This window comes from Prionailurus viverrinus, chromosome B2 (genome assembly GCF_022837055.1).
Source record: "Prionailurus viverrinus isolate Anna chromosome B2, UM_Priviv_1.0, whole genome shotgun sequence".
NCBI lineage: Eukaryota > Metazoa > Chordata > Mammalia > Carnivora > Felidae > Prionailurus > Prionailurus viverrinus.
In genome coordinates this window covers 3,911,468-3,934,059 of record NC_062565.1, presented here as the reverse complement: position 1 = coordinate 3,934,059, position 22,592 = coordinate 3,911,468, and the positions used below count along the sequence as shown (strand labels likewise).

Here is a 22,592-nt window from a genome sequence, read left to right as displayed (position 1 = left end):
AAAAATACCACATTTCTGGCTTGAACAACCGTGCGAACGGGGCGGCCCCATGGGTGCAACGAACCACGGAGATTGAAAACGCTCTGTCAGGGGACATTGCGAATCCTCGCGGGGAGAATTCAGAGGTGGCTGTGTGATAGCAGAGAAGTGATGCTGAGGAGTAACCAGCTGAAGTTACTGGTTAGAATTCATGGAGAGCGTGGGACCGCAGAGATTGATTTGTGCGTCTGCCATAGGTGTTTAGCGCGAGGGGTACGGTTTAGGCTGCCTGGAGAGAGAGTCTAGTCTAGTGTCCACTAGCCACATGTAATTGAGTGCTTGAAATGTTGCAGGCCTGAACTAAGACATGCCGTAAGAGCAAAATGCACATGGGATTTCAAAACCCTAATTTTTTAATATGCAAATTATAATTTTTCTCTTTATTACATGTTGAAATTATACCCTTATTTTGAGATGGGGGGCAAGTGAGTGAGAAGCGGAGAGAGAGAGAGAGAGAGAAGCAGGGCTCACCCAAAGCGGGGCTTGATGTCACCCGATGTGGGACTCAAACTCGCGAACTGTAAGATCATGACCTGAGCCAAAGTCAGATGCTTCACCGACTGAGTCACTGAAATTATAATATTTTTGGTATATTAAACAAAATGTTTGACTAAAATTACTTTCACCTGTTTATTTTTTGTACCTTGAATGTGGCTACTGGAAAGTTTCAAGCGACATACGTGGCCAGTATTTGTGGCTTGCATTATATTTCTACTGGACATTTTTGAAATTAACAACATAGGCTCTGCGAAAGACACTGGTAAGAGAATGAAAAGACAGACCACAGATGGAGAAAATATTTGAAGATCATGTATCTTCTAAAGGACTTGTATCCAGAACATATTTTTCAAAACGCCTGAAACTCAAGAGTAAAGTAAACCCAATTAAAGAACAGGCAAAAGATCTGGACAGACAGCTCCCCAAAAAGATATACAGATGTCAGACAAGCGTATCACAAGATCCTCAACATAACTGTCATTAGGGAAATACAAATTAAACAACGAGATATTATACACCTACTAGAACGGCTAAAATCCAACACATGACATTACCAAATGCTGACGAGGGTATGGAACAAGAATTCTCGTTCACCCCTTGTGAGAATGCTCAAAGGCACAGTCACTACGGAAGACAATCGAAGAGTTCCTCACACAGCTAAACATCCAAGCCAGCAACTGTGCTCCTGGTGACATTTTCCCAACGGTCTGAAACTATGTCCACACAAACCTGCACACGAGTATTTACTTTTATTTATTTAACATTTATTTACTTTCGAGGGAGACAGACAGACAGACAGATGGGGGGTGGGTAGAGAGAGGGAGACAGAGGATCTGAAGCAGGCTCCGAGCTGTCAGCACAGAGCCCGATTCGGGGCTCGAACTCACGGGCCCTGAGATCATGACCTGCGTCAAAGTCAGACGCTTAACGGACTGAGCCACCCAGGGCGCCCCAAACCTGCACACAAGTATTTATAACAACTTTACTTACAAGGGCTAAAAAGTGGAAGGAACCAATCCCTTGCAATAGGTAAATGGATAGACAAACTGTGGTATATCCATACAGCAGTTATTCAGTGATAAAAAGCAACAAGATATTAATCCACATAACAAAAACGGATGAATCTTAAATACACGCTGATAAAGGAAAGCACCAGACCGAAAAATGATACCTTTCAACTCCAGAGTTGATAAGAATGTGGGAGCTGGGATACCTGCTGTTTTATAAAGTATAATCAGTGCAGCTTGACCCCGACTGGAGATGATGCCCCTTTCCTATACAGTGTGGCACAGATGTCCCATCTGCTAGCTCCCTGAAGGACCCCCAGCTAAGGCGTTCAGCGGCTGTCTCGCTATGTACAGAAGCACGTGATACTTTTCTCCTATGAATTTTTACTACACGTATTCAATCAAATGGTGCTAAAGTTTGGGTTTTTCTCTGCAAAAATGTATGTGCATTAAATCTATTTTTTTTTTTAATTTTTTAACGTTTATTTATTTTTGAGACAGAGAGAGACAGAGCATGAATGGGGGAGGGTCAGAGAGAGGGAGACACAGAATCTGAAACAGGCTCCAGGTTCTGAGCTGTCAGCACAGAGCCCGATGCGGGACTCGAACTCATGGACCGCGAGATCATGATCCAAGCCGAAGTCGGCTGCTTAACCGACTAAGCCACCCAGGCGCCCCAACATTAAATCTATTTTTTTAAAGGGAAGAATAAAAATAGAAATTAACAGTCAAATTGGGGACTCCAGATAGACCACAGGTCTCTGGGAAGTAGTTACAATAATTTGATCCCTTCTTTTTAATGTCCATGTCTATGGCCTTTATCACTGATCCTTTTTTAAGTTTATTGATTTATTGATTTTTTATTGATTGAGAAAGAGTGAGAGTTGGGGAGGGGTAAAGAGAGAGAATCCCAAGCAGGCTCCGCACTGTCAGCAAAATGCGAGATCATGACGTGAGCTAAAACCAACGGTCAGATGCTTAACTGACTGAACCACCCAGGTGCCCCATCACTGATTTTCTTTAAATGCTTGTGGGCTCTCTAAGAAGCATCCAGATGATTATGATCTTGTACCCAAAGTCACGTGACTTGAATACTGGGCATCCTATTTTGATAAATACCATATGGCCCGATTTGGGACGTCTCGGTATTTGAGTCCAGTAATAGCACAAATGCGAGTTTAATGATACAATCACAAAACAAAGATGATCCTATTATAACTTGTAAGAAGTTATGCAAAAGAGAGTCAACTCAACTCACGTTATCTGTTTGCCAGGCTGATTGTGGTTAGCCTGACTATTGGGTAACACATGTGAATTAGGTGTCGCGGTAAGATCTCCACACTCTTGTCAATCTGTTCAACAAATAGCCCAGTTTAGGGATGGCAATAAATGTTCAAATGAAGTCAGATCAACAAACTGAGCTTTGGTCCTCAAGTATCAGCAGTTAATGGACAGCTAGCCTGGTCCACAGGACATTTTTCACACACCAGCCAATGTAAAGTGGAAGCAAAACAGGTAATAACCTAATGCTCGGGTACTAGACTGTCCTGAGTTTTTCCACAGCTCCAGGCTCCTTGCCTGGTAATCTGAGAGGGTACTTAAAACTAAGACTCCTAGAGAAAGGCGAGCCATATTCCCATGGCCCTCACAGCCCATGGAAGGACCTCTCCTCCAAGGACACAGGATTATTGCAACTTCTGTTCAAATGACTCCCCTTTCCAAATTGCTTCACCTAGATCTCAAGCCTCACTGAAAGTGCAGATGTAGGATTATATAGATTATGTATTTTAATACAGAACATGCATTATAAATATGTATAACAAAAACGTATTTAAAACTAAAAGACAGTCCATGCAAGCACTCTAGTGCAAAGCTATTTCTCAAGCGTTTTCTTCAAGCATATTCTACGGTGAGCAAAGTAAACTTGGCAAGCAGTGAAATCAATTTGCTGGTAAAACCAGAAGTTTCTCTAGATGGAAGACCGACTCACATTAACTAAGAGCTTATACAGTCCCTTCAGAATTGTGGGTGGCTCTTAAAAGAGCCTTTGGGTTATAAACCTTGCCTAGAGACAGGAGTTCTACTTGGCGCTGGTGTACTTGGTGACGGCCTTGGTGCCCTCGGACACGGCGTGCTTGGCCAGCTCCCCGGGCAGCAGCAGGCGCACGGCCGTCTGGATCTCCCGGGACGTGATGGTCGAGTGCTTGTTGTAGTGTGCCAGACGCGACGCCTCGCCCGCGATGCGCTCGAAGATGTCACCGACGAAGGAGTTCATCGTGCTCATGGCCTTGGACGAGATGCCGGTGTCGGGGTGCACCTGCTTCAGCACCTTGTAGACATAGACGGAATAGCTCTCCCTGCGGCATCGCCTGCGCTTTCCTTCCTTTTTCTGGGTTTTGGTTACAGCTTTCTTGAAGCATTTCTTGGAAATGGTCGTGCCGTTAGGAATCAGCTCCGCCATCGCTATCCAATAGCTCCGATCAGGCTAATAGACTGCAAGGCGGCAAGGGTGGTATTTATAGGCACGGCGCTCAATGACGCATCGGGCAGCCAACATCTGATTGGATGATGTTACATGAGGTGATTCCAGGAAGGTCCTCAGATTGGATCCCAGACGATCAGCCAATCAGATAGCAAATCACAACCCAAGTCAGACTATAAATAGGCCCTGTACCCGCCCTAACGGAAGTTTTTTCCGTTAGAACCCGTTTAGGCTTGTCTGGGCGCGGGAAGCAGGGCGGCAAGGCTCGCGCCAAGGCCAAGACGCGCTCGTCGCGGGCCGGGCTGCAGTTCCCGGTGGGCCGCGTGCACCGCCTGCTCCGCAAGGGCAACTACGCCGAGCGGGTGGGGGCCGGCGCGCCGGTGTACCTGGCGGCCGTGCTCGAGTACCTGACGGCCGAGATCCTGGAGCTGGCGGGCAACGCGGCCCGCGACAACAAGAAGACGCGCATCATCCCGCGCCACCTGCAGCTGGCCATCCGCAACGACGAGGAGCTCAACAAGCTGCTGGGCCGCGTCACCATCGCGCAGGGCGGCGTCCTGCCCAACATCCAGGCCGTGCTGCTGCCCAAGAAGACCGAGAGCCACCGCCACAAAGCCCAGAGCAAGCAATGTCTCACAAACAGTAAATCCAGCAAGTGACCTGCGCTTCCGGAGAATGGAGAAAAACAAACCCACAACTGAATCAAAGGCTCTTTTCAGAGCTGTTCACAGTTCCTGAGAAACTGCTTGGGCTTGGAGACTGCTGATTCAGCAACGAGTAAGGATTTAATTGACCACAACTCTTTATACAGGACTGCAGAAACGATCTAGTTGATGGTGACCGTGGCCTCTGAAGCAGTTCACCTTAATGAGCAGTACACTTGGCAATGGAGCTGATAGACCTTGCCCTTCAGAGTCTGCAGAGCTGCTACCTAGCGGGCTGCTGGGGGTAGAAGTGCCATTTTCCAGGGGTGGGGGAACGGAGCCAGCTTAGATGCGGGCTGTTGTGACCACCCAATTCCCATGAAAAAGACTGAAGATGTGGAATCTTCCTGTAGGGTTTGTGTTTTAATGAGGGTAGAGTTAGACTACACGAAGATTAGAAGCAAATAGCGTGCCTGCAGGAGGTCAGCCAAGGAGCTAGCAAATCAATAGGCATCTATAGGCCTATTTTCTCAAGTGCCCACAGCAAGGGCTTTCCTTCCATTCCAAGAGCTCTAGATTCTTCCATATCCTGAAGTCTGTAACCATGACCTGCTAATTAGCCAAAACCTAAAAGGCACAAATATTTCACGCCCATCTGTGAAAAACAGTAAAAAGGGATGGGAGGTATATTTCTCAGGGTGTTCTATCTCAAAATGCCTGATACCATTTTGATAGTAAAAATCCTAGCAGCAATATTCGAGTCTGTAAGGTGACAAGGCAACTTTCTATCAATTATTTGAGAATACTAGGAACTGATTTCAAGAGGTTTACCTACTTGAAGCAAATATTTTTTTTCAAGTTTATTTTGAGAAAGTGCGTGCAGGTGCGGAGGAGGGGCAGAGCGTGAGGGGTGGGGGAGAGAATCCCAAGCAGGATAGGATCCACACTGTCCACACAGAGCCCGATGCGGGGCTGGATCTCACAAACCATGAGATTGTGACCTGAGCTGAGATCAACAGTTGGACGCTTAAGCCACGGGCTACCCAGGGGCCCGCAAATGTTTTCCTGATCCTTTAGTATTGCAGACGAGCAAAAAACCCACAAAACATGAAAAAGGAAAGCAGCCAAATGCAAAAGTCTTGTACAAAAATGAAATCATTAAAACTCTCCACACACAACGCAAAACACCAAAATCTGCCCATTACATGAGCTACAAAAATTCCTTAAACGTTCACAAAATTAAAAATTAACATCTTTGTCTAAACCTATAGAATTGGAAGTGTCTCACAATTATAAGGACGTATGAAATAAAACCTATGTTAACTTATTTAAAAATACTGATGAGATATAAGGATTTCTGGAAAAATATAAATTGCTCAAATTAACGTTGGAAATGAGTGAGAGGTAAGATACGTGGGGAGAAAACACAGCTCACCAATGAGCTACCAGCCTCAAAGACAGGCTTCCGAGCACGTACCCTCTTAGGCGTTTAAGGAAAAGACAAATCTACAGCGAATGAAATGGTTCCAGGTTCTGAAAAAAGTCTGTTGAAGAGATATGATAACATCCAATGAAGGAAGCATGCTCCTTGTACACCTCTGGTTCATGCAAACTGTGTTAGATGAGAAACTTTTAATGAATAAAATAAATAGGACATTTTTGGTGAATGTTGGCTGTCTCTCATTTATGAAGTCAGGAAGCCCGAGCAAGCACTTAGTCAAAGAAATGTAATATTCCACTGGAATCGGGCTGTGGAAAAATGGGGCATGGGGGGGATTAAAGACAAATGATACTGGGAAGGAGCTAGGACAAAGAAGGCTTGATGCTGAAACCCAGAAGTGGAAATAAGTATACCTGATCAGCATCGAAGGGGGCGAACGAAGAGCACAGGGGTTAAATGAGCAGTCGTGCTCGAAGGTTAGGAGACAGTCCAAACAAGGGGAAGCGCCTCACCGCTACGAGTTAACGGGTTACACAAGCATGTAATCCGGGAATGACAGCGTTGGTAAAATTCAAATATGCACATTTATATTCAATTCTTTTTACTACAACACACATTAAGAAATACATTTCAGGGTCGCCTGGGTGGCTCAGTCGTTTAAGTGTCTGACTTCAGCTCAGGTCACGATCTCACAGTTCGTGGGTTCGAGCCCCACATCGGGCTCCGTGCTGACAGCTTGGAGCCTGGAGCCTGCTTCGGATTCTGTGTCTCCCTCTCTCTCTGCCCCTCCCTGGCTCATACTCTGTGTGTCTTTCTCTCTTTCAAAAATAAACATTAAAAATATTGTTTTAATGAAAAAAAGAAATACATTTTATATTATGACCGAGGTCACACTGGGAAATACACATGCATACCAGTAACTACAAGGAAAGATTTCAGAAACAGCACGCCATTGTGGAAGGATTCTGAGATTGCTCTTCTCCATCATTCTGTTTTGTTCTACTGTTTCCTGGCATCTCCTACTTCATGAAGGGTTCACAACCTGCTGTGCAGAACGCTGGGATGATTAAGAACGGCCAAAGCGGCCACGGCCTGCAGATTTCGCCAGTAAAGGAAGCGCACTCTCTGAGCCCCAATGAGTGGCAATGCTGCCTGAGCTGAGCCACTAAGAATGTTCCCTGAGACTTCCAGCCTGGAGTGTGAAGGGACGCATCCGGAGGGCTGCAGGGCAGTCTGAAGACTTTAGAAACTTGATCCAGAGATGCCAGCGGCTGAGTCTCTCTTGCTCTTAGAGAAATTTAACAAAATGAAGGTGACACCAGAAAAAAAAAATGTGTGGCTGCTGAAAGAGAATAGAGGATGTCTATGTTTCTGTGTCAGTCCCAGCAGCCTTGATTTCCGTTCTAAGGGTAACCACAGCAGAAGACCCTTAACGCCTCCCTCTCTGTACTTAATCTGTTTCAGTGATGGGTTTCTTTCACTTGCAAGCACATTTTTGTCTGGCAAATTCATGTGGTACAGCACAAATCCTATCTCCAGCACCGTGGTCAATTAAATGCGTTTGGTCTTTAATCCTGGCCCCTCATCACAGTACTCTTTTGGGTGAAATGAAATGGCCTTTTTTACTTTAATGTGCATTTATTTATGTATTTATTTTAATTTTTTTAACGTTTGTTCATTTTTGAGAGAAAGAGAGAGAGAGAGCAGGAGAGGGGCAGAGAGAGAGGGAGACACAGAATCCGAAGCAGGCTCCAGGCTCTGAGCTGTCAGCACAGAGCCCGACGTGGGGCTCGAACTCACGGACTGCGACATCGTGACCTGACCTGAAGTCGGACACTTAACCGACTGAGCCACCCAGGAGCATATTTATTTTGAAGCGGGTGGGGGCAGAGAGAGAGGGAGAGTGAATCCCACGCAGGCTCTGTGCTATGAGCACAAACCTCGAGATCATGACCTAAGCCAAAATCAAAAGTCAGAGACACTTAACCAACTGAGCCACCCAAGAGCCCCTGAAATGGCCTTGTTTTTAATCAAGGGTATCACTGAGAGATAACTGGCGAATAAGGGAGAAGAGGCAGAGAAGCAACATGAATGTTAGCTAAGGGATGGAATTTTCCTCTTTCTTCCAATAGTATAAGGCAATTAAGAAAACTTAACGCCAACATGGGGCATGGCTGGCCGTCTGAGTCTATTTTTGGATCGACAGAACGTTGTGACTCTGTTCTATGGGGTCATCAACCCAATCCTATCCTGTGCTGCTAGAATCCAGATGAGGGCAGTGACATAAGCCGGTCTGTCACTTATAGTTTCTTCCCTTGCCCCACGAGTCCTCTGAAATCCTGATATTTACCAGAACTGGACCACATTTAACTTTCTACTTAGTAGAAATAAAAGTGGCATATAATTTTCTTCCCATCTTAAACTACTGGATGTTCTTACACAGTGTGTTAATCAAGCAATCATGTAACAATGACACCCAAATAACACGATGCTGAAAATAAGAACAAACTTGTTGCATTCCCTGGAAAATAACAATATTGTTGGATCACTGACAGTTTCCCTTTAAAATGTGGCAGCAAAATTTGGGAATCCCCAAATGAATCTCCTCTCCCTTTATCACAGAGAAATTAAATATATAAATTAAATATATATATGCATATATATTTATATATACATGTGAACATATATATAAATTAAATAAGAGTCAAGTCATTTCATTCCTAACATCTTTCTTCTGATTCTCCTGAATCCCAGCCATTCACGTTCTGCTTGGATTCTAGGTTGGTACGTGTGTTCTTTCTGGGCAACCTAGGATCTCCTATCATCTTAAGGGCCCCAGAAGGGTCTCTAAGTTCAATAACAAGTGTCCTTATAAGAGACCAAAGAGAAGACACAGAGAAGAGAAGATTATGTGCAAGATGAAGGCAGAGATGAAAACAATATGGTTTCAAACCAAGAAATGCCAAAGATTCCTGGAAGCCACCAGAAACCAGGAGGGAAGCACGGGACAGATTCTTTCTCTGAGCATAAAGGAACCAATTCTGCCAACACTTGATTTTGACTTCTTCCTGCCAGAACTAAAGAAGAATAATTTAGAACTAAAGAAGTGATCATTTGCTGTGACAGCCACAAGAAACTAATACCCTCTCTTAAGGGGATGAAAAGACAAGCTATCGACGCAAAGAAAATAGCTGTAAAACACACACGTGGCAAGGCACTAGCATCTAGGATATATAAAGAACTTCTGAAACTCTACCCTAAAAATTACCGAACAATCCAAATAGAACATGGATGAAAAACATGACGGGACTTTTCACCAAAAAGGATACACAGATGGCAAATAAACACATGAACTATCACTTGTCAGTATCCTATGTCATTAGGGAATTTCAAATTAAAACCATAATGAGATACCACTATATACCTACTGGAATGACCAAAATCCAAAACACCGACGCCATCAATTGTGGCCAGGGGTTGGAATGACAGAAATGACCATTAATCGCCGGCTGTAGTGAAAATCTGCACAGCCACTTTGAAAGACACCGTTGCTTACAAAAGGAAATGTTAGCTTTCTGTTGGATCCAGCAAGATATACATCTATCTCCCAAACGTTTATAGCAGTTTTAGTCACAATTCAATTCAACAGGTGGCTGGAGCAATAAACTATGGTACATCCATATAAGGAAGTATGATTCAGTGATAAAACAAGAAATGAGCTATCAAGCCATGAAAAGGCAGTAGGAATCCTAAAAGCATATTGCTGAGTGAAAGGAGCCAGTCTGAACAGGCAACAGACTGCAGGAGTCTAAGAACATCCTGGAAAAGGCAAAACCATAAAAACAGTAAAAAGAGCCGTGGTTGTCAGGCTTTGGCGGTGGGAGGGGGCAGGGACGAACAGACCGAACACGGGCAAGTTTTAGGACAAGGAAACCATTCTGCGTAATACTCTACAGCGGACATGTGACCTCACGCGTTTGTCAAAACCCATAGACACACAAACCTGCACGACAGAGAGTGAACCCCAATGTGAATTATGGACGTTAGTTAATAATAATATATCAATAGCGGTTCATTAATTGTAACAAATGCACCACACTCATGTAGAGGCGGAGGGGGTATACGAGATATATGCACTTTCTGCCCAATCTTTCTGTCAACCCGAAACTGCGTTTAAAAATAAAGTCTGTTTTTAAAAGATCAATTGCAAAAGATTACCCTCCTGTATAATTCAATTTATAGAAACGTTCTTGCAATGACATAGTTAAAGAAACTGAGACTATATCCGTGGCCCAAGAGTTGAGAGGGAGTGTGGGTGGCAGAGAAGTGTCTGTGCTAAAAAAGAAAACATGAGAGATCCTTGCTGTGATGGAAGTATTTTATATTTGACTATATCAATGTCAACATCGTGGTTGTGACATTGTACTGTTTTGCAAGACGTACCTTTTGGGAAAACTGAGTAAACTGTGCGTGGTATCTGTAATATTTTTTACAACGGCATGTGAACCTACAGTTATCTCAAAGTTTAATTTAAAAAATTTGTAGGATGCCGTCAAAAGAAAGGGAAATCCAGCACGAAATGTTTATATCAGAAAAGGAGAAAGTTCAGGGTGCCTGGGCCAGACTCTCGACTTCGGCTCAGGTCGTGATCCCAGGGTCGTCAGATGGAGTCCCGTGTTGGCTCTGAGGTGAGTGTGGAGCCTGCTCGAGATTCTTTCTCTCCCTCTGCCCCTCCCCCATTTGCTCACGCATGTGTGTGCATGCTCTCTAAAATTTTTTTTTTTAATTTTTAAAAAAAGAAAAGGAGAAAGTTCTCAAACCATTACTACAAACTTCTACATTAAGATACGGAAAAAGCAAAATAAGTTCAGTGCAAAAAGAAAGATAAGAAGATAACTCGATGAGATTAAAAACAGAAAAACAACAGCAAAACTACTGAAACAAAATGTCTTTAAAAAGGGACAACAGAGGGACACCTGGGTGGCTCCGACCTCGTGGTTTGTGAGTTTGAGCCCCGAGTTGGGCTCCGTGTTGACAGCTCAGAGCCTGGAGCCTGCTTCAGATTCTTTGTCTCCCTCTCTCTCTCTGCTCCTCCCCACTCATGCTCGGTCTGTTTCTCAAAAAAAAATAAACGTTAAAAAAATATTTTTTAAAAAAATCAATACTGTTGAGAAGCTCTATGAAGATTGATGATAAAACAGAGAAGGCACAATTTGCAAACACAAATTAGTGATTCTCAGAATGAAAACAGGGGATGTAACAGACCATTAAAATGATAAGGTAATATTACAAGCAATCACAAAACCAGAATTCATCCAAGATAAATTAGAAAAATTGAATATTTTTATATCTTTTAAAGAAACTGAAATAGTAACAAAAAACCTTCACCAAATAAAATCTGTAGACCCAGATGGTTTCACTAAAGAATTCTACCAAATGTTTAAAGAAGAAATAGCACTGATTTTACACAATTTCTTCCAGAAAATGAAAAGAAAAAATACTTTTCAACTCCATTTATGATTCCAAAATTAGCCCAATACTAAAACAATACAAAAACAGTACAAAATAAAACTACAGACCAATATCCTTTATGAACACAGAAACAATAATAGCAAATCAAGTCCAACAATGTATATAGATCAGGAATGCAAGACAGGTTCAATATTCAAAATTCAGGTCATCTACCATATTAAGAGTATAAAGAAGAAAACTATGATCATAGTAATGAATGCAGAGAAAACATCTGACAAGTCACTATCCTTCCCTGATTAAAAACTCTCAACAGACTAGGAATAGCAGAGAACTTCCTGAGTCTGAAAAAGGACGTCTACAAATATTCTACAGGTAATGTCATCCTAATGAAGAGAGACTCAGTGCTTCCCAGTAAGATCAGGAACAAGGCAAAGATGTTCATTATCACCATTACATTCAACCCCTGGGGCACCTGGGTGGCTCAGTTGGTTAAGCATGTGACTTCTACTCAGTTATGATCTCACAGTTCATGGGTTCGAGCCCCGCGTCGGGCCCTGTGCTGACAGCTCGGAGCCTGGAGCCTGCTTCGGATTCTGTGTCTCCCTCTTTCTCTGCCCCTCCCCTGCTCATGGTCTCTCTCTCTCTCAAAAATAAATAAACACTAAAAAAAATTATAAATTCAACCCCTGAAGTCCTTCATAGTACAATGAAGCAAGAAAAAGAGATTAAAGGCTTATGGATTTGAAAGGAAGAAATAAAACTCCCTCTATTTAAAGACGGTGTGATTGTCTATGTGGAAAATCACAAAGAATTTACAAAAAAAAAAAAAAAGAAAACAAAATTCCTAAAACCAATAACTGAACCAGAATATCAAACGATTTTGAAAAGAAAGAATACAGTGGGAGGAATCGCTCTCCCCAATTTCAAGACTTATTATATAATACAGTGATCAAGACTGTATAGTAATAGGAAGGGATAGATAAAACAGAACCCACAAATAGTCCTACACGGGTAGGGCCAACTACCCTAACATGGGTAGTTTCTGACAATGATGAAAAAGAAATTTAAGGGAGGAAGTATACTCTTTTCAACAAAGACCAACAGGCAAACATATGAAACTCAGCCTAAGCCTCACACCTTCTGCAAAAATTCACTTGAAACTGATGATGGTAGATTTAAAGGTAAAATGTAAAACTGTAAACCTTTTAGAAAAAAGAGGAAAATCTTCGGGATCTGGAACTACGCAAAAAGTTCTTACACATGAAACCAAAATCATCCAGAAGAGAAAAAAATTGGTAGATCTCATCAAAAGTAACGACATTTGTTTTGTGGAAAGTCCTGCAAAGAAGTTTAAAAAGAGAAGCTATGCACATAAAGAAAATATCTGCAAACTATATACATGACAAAAAGTTTGTATTTAGAATATATTAAGACTTTCTGGAGCTCTAGCTGGCTCAGTCCATAGAGCATGTGACTCTTGATCTCAGGGTAGTGAATTCAAGCTCCTCGTTATGTGTGGAGTCTATTTAAAAAAGAAAAAAAATTAGAGGATATGAACTTTTCCAAGCTCAATAGTAAAAAATCCAAATTATCCCGTTAAAAAATGGGCAAAAGTCATGGAAATTAATAACCTTTAGCATTAATGACCATTAGGAAACTGCAAATTCAGATTATGATAAGATACCAATATATACCTATTAGGCAACTAAAATAAAAAATAGTGACAACACTGAATGCTGGCATAAATGTGGAGAAATTCCATGTCTCACACGCTGCCAGTGAGAAAATAAAATGGTATAGTCACTGGAAAATATCTTGGCAGTTTCTTAAAAAGCGAAATGTATGTTTACCATATGATCCCACACGACACTACCAAGCATTCACCCCAGAGAAATGAAAACAAAGACCTAAAAGGTCCTTTAACAGGTGAATATTAAACGGGCTGTTGTTGGGGCGCCTGGGTGGCGCAATCGGTTAAGCGTCAGCCTTCAGCCAGGTCACGATCTCGCGGTCCGTGAGTTCGAGCCCCGCGTCAGGCTCTGGGCTGACGGCTCGGAGCCTGGAGCCTGTTTCCGATTCTGTGTCTCCCTCTCTCTCTGCCCCTCCCCCGTTCATGCTCTGTCTCTCTCTGTCCCAAAAATAAATAAAAAACGTTGAAAAAAAAATTAAAAAAAAAATACAAAAAAAAAAGATAAACAAAACAAACAAAAAAAAAAACGGGCTGTTGTTTATCCCTACCACGGAACGCTACTGAGCAACAAAAAGGAAAAAGCGACCTATACAGGCAAAAATCTGGGTACACCGCTGTGGAATTATGCACAGTCAAAATAAAGCCAATCCTAAAAGATTACAGATGATATGATTTCATGTATATATCTCAAAATAAAATTATAGCGTATAAATCAGTGCTTATTTCCAGCTGGTGTCTTCGGTGGTCATCACACAGGAAACATCCATCTGATGAAAGAACTTCCAGGTCTGCAGAAAGCCTTCGCTTCTAGTGAAACTGTCTAGCACGACCCTCGGGGAGCAGAGAGGCTCCCGCCTCCTGCCACTGCCCCATTCCCCAGGAGACTCGGCACCCACTACCCTCGCTGACCTTTAGGGCAAAGTTGCTTTGGGGTCGGGCCCAACAAACAAAACTCCTGTTGTGACGTCGACGGTGGCGGCCCTCGCATTCCTCATCGCCTTCCCTAGAAACTCACAAAAACCTCGCAGAGAGAGAATCGACCACAGGAACGCAAGTTGCTAAGAGAGCCCCATCACTTTTGGGGACTCAGTGGAAGGCGGGTATTTACAGTCTGCGTATTCAAATGAGGATTGAAACAACCAGGTCTGATTGGACAAACGATAATAACAGACTACACACGTAAACGCAGGGCTGCTCGTTCGACTCTCTGGTTGGATAGACGCCTACCCGACCTCAGCCAATCAGAGCACCAAGCGCGCTCCATTTCCGCACCCAAAGTTGCCTGAGGATCCTTCCCTCCGTTGAGCCTTAAGTGCCCTTATTTTTCTGTTTTCTCTGTTTTTGAAGGTGGGAAGCAGGTAGGCGAGGATGACCAGAAGGAGAATGGAGCTGGCCCACGGCGTGACAGCTGCGAGGCCAACACCGTCCTGCCTGACCTGGCAGCCACCGTGCAGCCCTGTCCACCGTCCAAGAACACCAAGGACCACCACTGCAGAGGCAGGTGTAGCTGAGTCTCCAGCCAGTAAAGCCCAGCGAGGAATATGCATTTCTGGGAAAAGGAGACCACAGCAAACCAAACACCAGAGGCTCTTTCTCAGAGCCGTGCACCCAATTTCAGAGAAAGAGCTTGATTCCCAAGAACAATACATATTTCAATAAATCAGTCCACTTAATATGTTCGCTTATAAATTAATTCTTATATAATTATATATAAATAATTATTAATAATAAATATTTCCTGTAAATTAATCTAGGAGAATGGGTTTTACTCGAAACTTAAGACTGTCTGAATAGATTTTAATCCTGTTCTAACCCTTCTCATTACAAATATGCTCTAGGTACCCACTAAATTGATTTCAAGGCACAGCAGAACACTGCAATTTGAAAAATGCTGAGACAGGGGCACCTGGGTGGCTCAGTTGGTTAAGCTTCCGATTCTGGATTTCCACTCAGGTCACGATCTCATGGTTTGGGAGTTAGAACCCTGCGTCTGGTTCTGTGCTGACTCGGGATTCTCTCTCTCTCTCTCTCTCTCTCTCTCTCTCTCCCTCCCTGCCCCTCCCCTGCTCGTGTTCATACACTCTCTCTCTTTCAAAATAAATAAATAAAAAAAAAAAAGATAAAAGAAAAATGCTGGGACAATCGGTAGCAAAAGAGCAGTGCGATTCTCGTACTCGCCCCAGACTTACCCCCGCATTCAAAAGCTTTAAGGTAAAGACAGTTGAAGCAGAAAGTGTTCACGCAGAGTCTGAAGCCGTGTGTGACCTTCCTTAAGAGAGCGCTGGTATTAAGAAAAAAATAAAAGAAACTCTGCTTTTGCTTCGACCCCAAGCTAAGATTAGAATGCTGAGGTGGTTGAACCAAGAGGAAGGAAAATACAGAAAATTTAAGGAAACTTATTTTCTAAAAGATGGAGGGTATGAGGAGAACCCAACAGCTGGGCTCAAGGCTGGAATCCTGACACCACTCCTTACAAGTAGGTTGCTTAATCTCTCTGTGAAGCGAGGATAATGGCAGGTCTATTGCAAGAATTAACAGCATAAGTGTACGTAAAGTACTTGGAACACTGACTAACATACGGAAGTGCTATATAAACGCTCTCCAGAAGAGCACCAGAAACGGGTAAAACAGAAGTCCAGGAATCAGAAAGAATAAGGGCACAGTTTTACTTTCTGTAGACAACAGAGTAACAGAACTTTCTTGCAGAAAACTCAAGAGAGCCAGTGAAAAGCAAGATAATTTAGTGCAGTGGCAGGATACGAAATGAACACAAAAATCAATAGCAATATTTATAAACAAAAAAGAAAAAGACCAAATTTTTAAAAAATGTTTATTTACTTTTGAGAGAGAGAGAGCAGGGCAGGGGCAGAGAGAGAGGGGGACAGAGGATCCAAAGCAGGCTCTGTGCTGACAGCAGAAAGCCATGAACTGTGAGATCATGATCTGAGCCGAAGTTGGACGCCCAAGCGGCTGAGCCACCCAGGCACCCCAAGACCAAATTTTTAAAAGACACAAAATAGTGCATATAAAATACTTAGGAGCAAATTTCATAAGAAATATATAGGCATACCTCAGAGACGTTTTGTGTGTCTGGTTCCACACCAGTGGGATAAAGCCAGTATCACAATAAAGCGAGTCAAATGAATGTTTTGGTTCCCCAGTGCATATAAACGCTATGCTCACACCATACTGTAGTCTATTAAGCATGCAATGGCATTATGTCTAAAAAACAATGGAGGTACCTTAATTTAAAAGCTTATTTCTTTTATTTATTTTTTAAAAAAAAAAAATTTTTTTCCACGTTTTTATTTATTTTGGGGACAGAGAGAGACAGAGCATGAACGGGGGAGGGTCAGAGAGAGAGGGAGACACAGAATCGGAAACAGGCTCCAGGCTCCGAGCCATCAGCCCAGAGCCCGACGCGGGGCTCGAACTCACGGACCGCGAGTTCGTGACCTGGCTGAAGTCAGACGCTTAACCGACTACGCCACCCAGGCGCCCCAAAAGCTTATTTCTTTTAAAAAAGGCTAACCATCATCTGAGCTTCCAGGGAATTATAATCAATGATCGCAATCACCATAATAAATATAATAACAAAGAAAATGTTTGAAATATCGCAAAATTACCGAAACGTGACACAGAGGCACAAAGTGAGCAAATGCTGCTATAGGAAAATGGCGCTGACAGATTCGCTCCACGCAGGGTGGCCACAAACCTTCAGTTTGTAAAGATGTGTGCCTGCGAAGTGCAGTAAAGCAAAACACAATAAAATGACCTGTCTGCATGCAAAACCCACACGGGAAAAAACTGAAACACTCCTAAAAGACTCAAAAGTAGCTCCGAATAAATAAGACGGCATCCCAGACTTGTGGACGGAGTGACGTTAACATCCTGACAAATTCAGCTTTTCCTGTTTAACTAGATGAAAGTTCACCGGGGGAAAACAGGGCAAATGGCCCTTAAATAGGAACATAATTTCATTTACAATCAAAACAGAGGGCAAATTAAAACTATAGAGGTAAAAAAAAATTATACAGGAAAAGCCATTCCTTGCCTCTCACGTGGTCAAAAATCGTACAACACACGTAGGTGACGATGTTGGGGAGACACAGGCACACGGGCACATGTACGCCTTGCTGGTGGCAGGGTAAAGCAGTAGAAGACCTATGGTGGGGACACTGAGAAAAATCTCACAAAGTCACATCTGCCTTAACCTTGGGCCCAGGAATTCTCACTTCTAAGAATGTACCCTGAAAATACAATTCCACGTATATGAGATAGCAAAAATGTACAAAGTTGTTCACATAGTTATTATAATTATATATGCTATAATGTGAAATATTATCACATAAAACATTGGAAATTATAATTATTAGGATTTTATATTATTATAATTATATGATATCAAATATTGGAAATAATGTGAATGTCCATCATAGGGGAAACGGTGAATAATCTCCAGGACAGACTCATACTAGAGCACCTGGAAAGCCACAAAAATGAATGAGAATCATTCTTGAAACTGGGATACAAGCCCCCACCGACTCCACAATGTATACACATATGGCTCTTAGCTGCCTCTGACCAGAGTCTCGTAACCCTTAGTAACTGTTAAAAAACCCTGTAAAAGTGCCTCAGGGAAAACATAAAAGCTGCCTCCCCAAAAAGTCTGGGGGGATGCTGTTCTGCCTGAGATAACAAATCTAACGTGCCACGTTTGTAAGAAAAAACAATAATAGTTTGCAGCCTGGTAACAGTCACAGGATGTAGAACGTCTGCTCTTGGACTCTAGGTATGACGTCACTACTGCAATCTGCTGGCAATGTTTCTCTCCAGGCCCCTAGATTGCAAGGACCCCCGAAGCAGAACGACTATCTCACTGCAGTCACACCAACACCAGAAAGGGAGACACCAGAATGGATAAGACGATGGAGAAAGGAAATATCTCAGCTGACCCTAATCCCTAATCAATCAGCATGATCCAAACCCCTGACCCTCTTACCCCTTACCCTGATTTTTCACCCTTTAAGCCCAGCTGCTTGTATAAGCCATTGGGCAGTTCAGGACTTTTGAGCATTAGCTCCAGTTCTCCTGGATGGCACCCTGTCAACAAATAGCCCATCTTTCTTCACTGCCAAAGCTCAGTGTCTGCATTTATTGGCTTGCTGTGCTCCAGATGGATGAACTCGCATCTGGTTTGGATCCAGCCTTCTCGTAATGATAGAGGAAAAACTCCTTGATACATGGTGAGGTGAAGAAGAAAGAAAGAAGTTAGAAAGGAAGGAAGGAAGAAAAAGAAAGAAAAGAAAGAAAGAAAGAAAGAAAGAAAGGAAGGAAGGAAGAAAGGAAGGAAGAGAAACTGGGTACTGAGTGCTGCCCGTGTGTAAAAAGGGGGGAAATGTGAGCCATGTTAATGGTTCAAGAAATCTGAGGGCAAATAAGCAAATTCTGAAATTAAACTGAAATGAATAAAGCTAATTGTGTATCATATTAGTAATATGGTCACACAGAGAATAGTTGGCTGCATTCGGGTGCCTGGGTGGCTCAGTTAAGTGGCCGACTCTTGATTTCGGCTCAGGTCATGATCTCAAGGTTCGTGAGATCGAGCCCCACGTCGGGTTCCGTGCGGACAGCGCAGAGCCTGCTTGGGATTCTGTCTCTCCCTCTCTCTGCCCCTCCCCGACTTGCTCTCTCTCTGAAAATAAGTAAATAAACTTAGAAAGTAAATAAATACAGTAGGCTCCGTGTCCAGCGCAGAGTCCAACGTGAGGCCTGAACTCACGACCCTGGGATCAAGACCTGAGCTATGATCAAGACTCCGAGGCTCAACCGACTGAGCCCCCCAGGTGCCCCAAGAATACATTATTTCTAATGACTTCTGAATATAATTCTTTGATGATACATTCTTAGTCAGATGCCTTCTATTTCCACCAGAAACTTAAACCAACGAACAAACCCAGATTTTATAAACCATAAAAAAATACAGTAACTTCTATGGCATGCTATGAGCTAACATTACTCTGATCAAAACGAGACAAACGTAGCACAGGAAAACTCGAAAGCACGCTCAAATACTAGAGTACATGCAGAAGTCCCAAAACAGAATCATATAAAAATGAACCAAGTGCATTATTAAGGAAACATACACCAGGAAGTACACGGTGTAGCCTCGGAACATCGGTATAGTTAAGGACTTAAAATGTCATCCACCCACTCATCAAACAAGAGTTACTGAGCATGCCCATGTGACAGACAGTGCGCCTGGCCCTGGGAAATCAGTGGCAAACCAGACCACCTTTTAAGGAGCTTATGGATAGGGGAGTGAACAGATAAACGAAGCAGATAATTTCATGTAATCGTTAGGTCTTAAAAAAGCTTTTGCTGCAGCAGACATATGTACAGAAGTCTATGAGAGCTACTGGGTTGACTTCTCCAAGGAGAAGACTATGAGAGCCGAGCCTGGATGAGGGAGTCACTAAATGCCATGCAGAGAAAAGGCCAAGGTCCAGTGAGGGAGACAGGGGAGCCCCACCCAAGGCACGGAGGAGTCACCTTTGCGGCCTAATCCCTACAACTTGTCGCCGCAGAGCCAGTGTTGTGCTACCCGTGAGGCCCAATGGTTACATTTTTGGAGATTCTCCAAGCTTGTTGTCCAGCAGCACCATTATTGAAAGATTAAATTACATAAAGTTGCAATTAAGTAAATTAAATTTATAACAGATGGAGATCCTCACCACTTCCCGATTATTTGCCAACATTGACTATCGTCTGTGCTCCTGAGGCTATTTTCACCAACCGCATGTGAATGACAGAGGGCCATTTAACGGCAGGATGCTGCGCACAACTTCCCAACTCTGATTTCAGAGATGGGCCGGTAGCTAGAAATCGGCCTGGTGGGATTTTTACACCATGGAAATCAACGGCTGCTGTAAATCAGGACTTTACTTATTGTTTTGTTGACTCTTCAAATTTAAGGTTTTGTTGATCATCTAGAACATCGTGTAGAAAATGTGGATTAAATGTAAAAGTGGGATATGTCTGTAGCCACTGCATCAGCCATGTATCCATAGACACGGGTAAATAACCCAAAGTAGTTAACAAATATTCTTCCAGTATCTGATTGCGCAAGGTAGTCGCTCACGTCATTGCCATCTGAGCAATATTCCGACACCCATTTGTCTGATTCGGTGAAATTTTAAAAAAAGAAATAAAAGAAAATAACCAACATTTATGCCAGCTCTAAACTCATTGGTCAGTGGTGTGTGTGACTTCTTGTCATGGAAATGGATGGCAACCAAGCAGTTAAGCAGTTATTTGCAGTTTGATTTTGTGACACTGCTGTTGGCAATAAAATTATAACAATGGCTATAATTTTATAAAAATTATAAAAATTGCTATTTTGCAAGAAATAGCAATTCATTTGAAGTTTTAGGTCTAACCTGAATTTCCAAGAAGCATTTTAACTTAAAATTTATTTCTACAACTCTATAAAGAAATATTTAACAGAAATTTTTACATCAACCTTCAAGCAGTATCATGTTTTATACACCATTTGTACATATATACGTACGTACATATATGTGTGCTTATTTTTCTCTCAGAGTCAGTCATTAAACATTTACCAGCACATCTCTGTCTCTAAACTAGGAAACTGAGTAAAGGAAACCTCATTTAAAAATGGAGTCAAGACCAGAAAGGAGCGGAAGAAACCTACTTTACTATTCCAGTGGGAGGAAGGCAAACTTTCTTCTTGCCCAGCAACAAGCTCAGCCAATAAGAAAATGCCACAACTCAGCCAATGAGAAACTGTCACCACCCTGAACCCTCACTTTCCTCCACTGGGCTTTCCTTTAAAGCAGCCCCTCCCGACTTCCTCCTTTTCTCTACACAGTAATACTCCTCTCCTTTGATCTCTGGACTTGCCTGTGGTTTGCCACAGCTTGTGTGTCCCAAACTGCAAATCCTCTGCTATTCCCAAATAAACCCATTTTTCTGGTAAAATTACTGGCTGTTTTTACTTTTCATGTTGACAAAACCATACATCTGAGAGAGGCCCCTGAGTATACATGCACAGAGGACAGGGAGAAGCAAAAAAAAAAAAAAACCTTTTAACACTCACTTGTTCTTTGTCTTCAAATCCTAACATGTTTCCTGAGGGGAAGAGGGATTATGGGAAGAACTTCTTTTCCCTGTACTAGAGAAAACAGGAAACAAAACCTACTCATTATTCCCATTATAGACTTCCCTAAGTTGAAGGCTTTCTCCCAGGCTCCAGGTCCTTGTATCTCAGACTGATGGAGTATCAATCATCTAAGTAGCCAAAACAGATGATATGGCCTCTTTTCAGAGAGGACTGACTTGGTGCTCACAATACTCTGATCGTGCAGCTGAAACCTCTTAAAGACCAAAACGCATGGGCCCCAAGGGGGCATTTATTAGTTTTTCTCCTTAGAGATCTTCAGTTACTTGAAAAACTTTCTCCCACATTCCTTCCAGTTAACTAGTCCTCAGAGGCTTTCTAGAAATAGTGCATTGCACAAGATGGCTTCGGAAGTGCTAAAAGACTTGCCTGGAAATAAAAATCGCGTGTTTGACTTTAAGACAGAGGTGAGGGCTCACAAGCTTATTTTGCAACCCTAATAATAAGTGGAATTAATCATAATCAACTTGGAGAACTCAGATGTTTATGACATCACTTGTAATGGTTTGCCACAGCTTGTGTGTCCCAAATTGTAAATAATAAATTCAGCAAAAAGATGCATCGTGTCTTACCAAGGAACTGTGTGATTCAGAGCCACTATCAACAAGGAAGACATAATTAATCACAGCCCTTATTTTGGAAACTTAGTTTTTTTGAAAACACTTTGGTTTCTGATGATCTTTAAGCGGCGTATCATAGGACTGCCTCCTAGGGTTCCTTCCCAGAACACAAGGATGATTCCATACTGGTACGTCCATAAAGGTGATTCGCCAAATTAGTCAGTCAACCCTGCTACAGTACCATATTCGTAACAATGGTTACTAAAAACACATTTGAAGATGCTTGCTGTAGGTACTGTAAAGTTAAAAATCCTTAGTAAACTGAGGACAATGGGATACATTCCAAAAATTGTTGAGTGAACAGTAACAACAACAAAAACAGCCCAGCATCATATGTTCAATAGTGAACTGATAGTTTTATCGTCATTAGTGTCAAAAGCCTGCAAGAGACAGTCCTTGTCACCACCATACGTCTTGTTGTGGACTATTAGACAAAACCACCAGGCACAGCATTTAACCATGGTCAACTCTAAGACAGTATCGTCCTTTCCCATGACTT

The 22,592-nt window shown here is 42.6% G+C and overlaps 3 protein-coding genes across 3 annotated transcripts in view; 1 reads left to right on the top strand and 2 right to left on the bottom strand.

The window, feature by feature from the left end:
• Positions 1-22,592, bottom strand: part of SLC17A1 (solute carrier family 17 member 1) — a 212,720-nt gene that overhangs the window by 104,762 nt on the left and 85,366 nt on the right. The window lies entirely within an intron of this gene.
• LOC125165349 (histone H2B type 1-A-like) lies at positions 3,183-4,027 on the bottom strand. Its single transcript, XM_047858099.1, has one exon. It carries the CDS (start codon positions 4,003-4,005, stop codon positions 3,625-3,627), a length of 381 nt encoding a protein of 126 aa, XP_047714055.1. The 5' UTR covers positions 4,006-4,027; the 3' UTR covers positions 3,183-3,624.
• LOC125165634 (histone H2A type 1-H-like) lies at positions 4,120-5,473 on the top strand. The gene is made up of 2 exons (XM_047858728.1): positions 4,120-4,124; positions 4,247-5,473. Exons 1-2 carry the CDS (start codon positions 4,120-4,122, stop codon positions 4,683-4,685), a joined length of 444 nt encoding a protein of 147 aa, XP_047714684.1. The 3' UTR covers positions 4,686-5,473.

Excerpts from the sequence above, each read along its gene's own strand:
- LOC125165349 (XM_047858099.1), bottom strand. The coding sequence starts at position 4,005 with ATGGCGGAGCTGATTCCTAACGGCACGACCATTTCCAAGAAATGCTTC.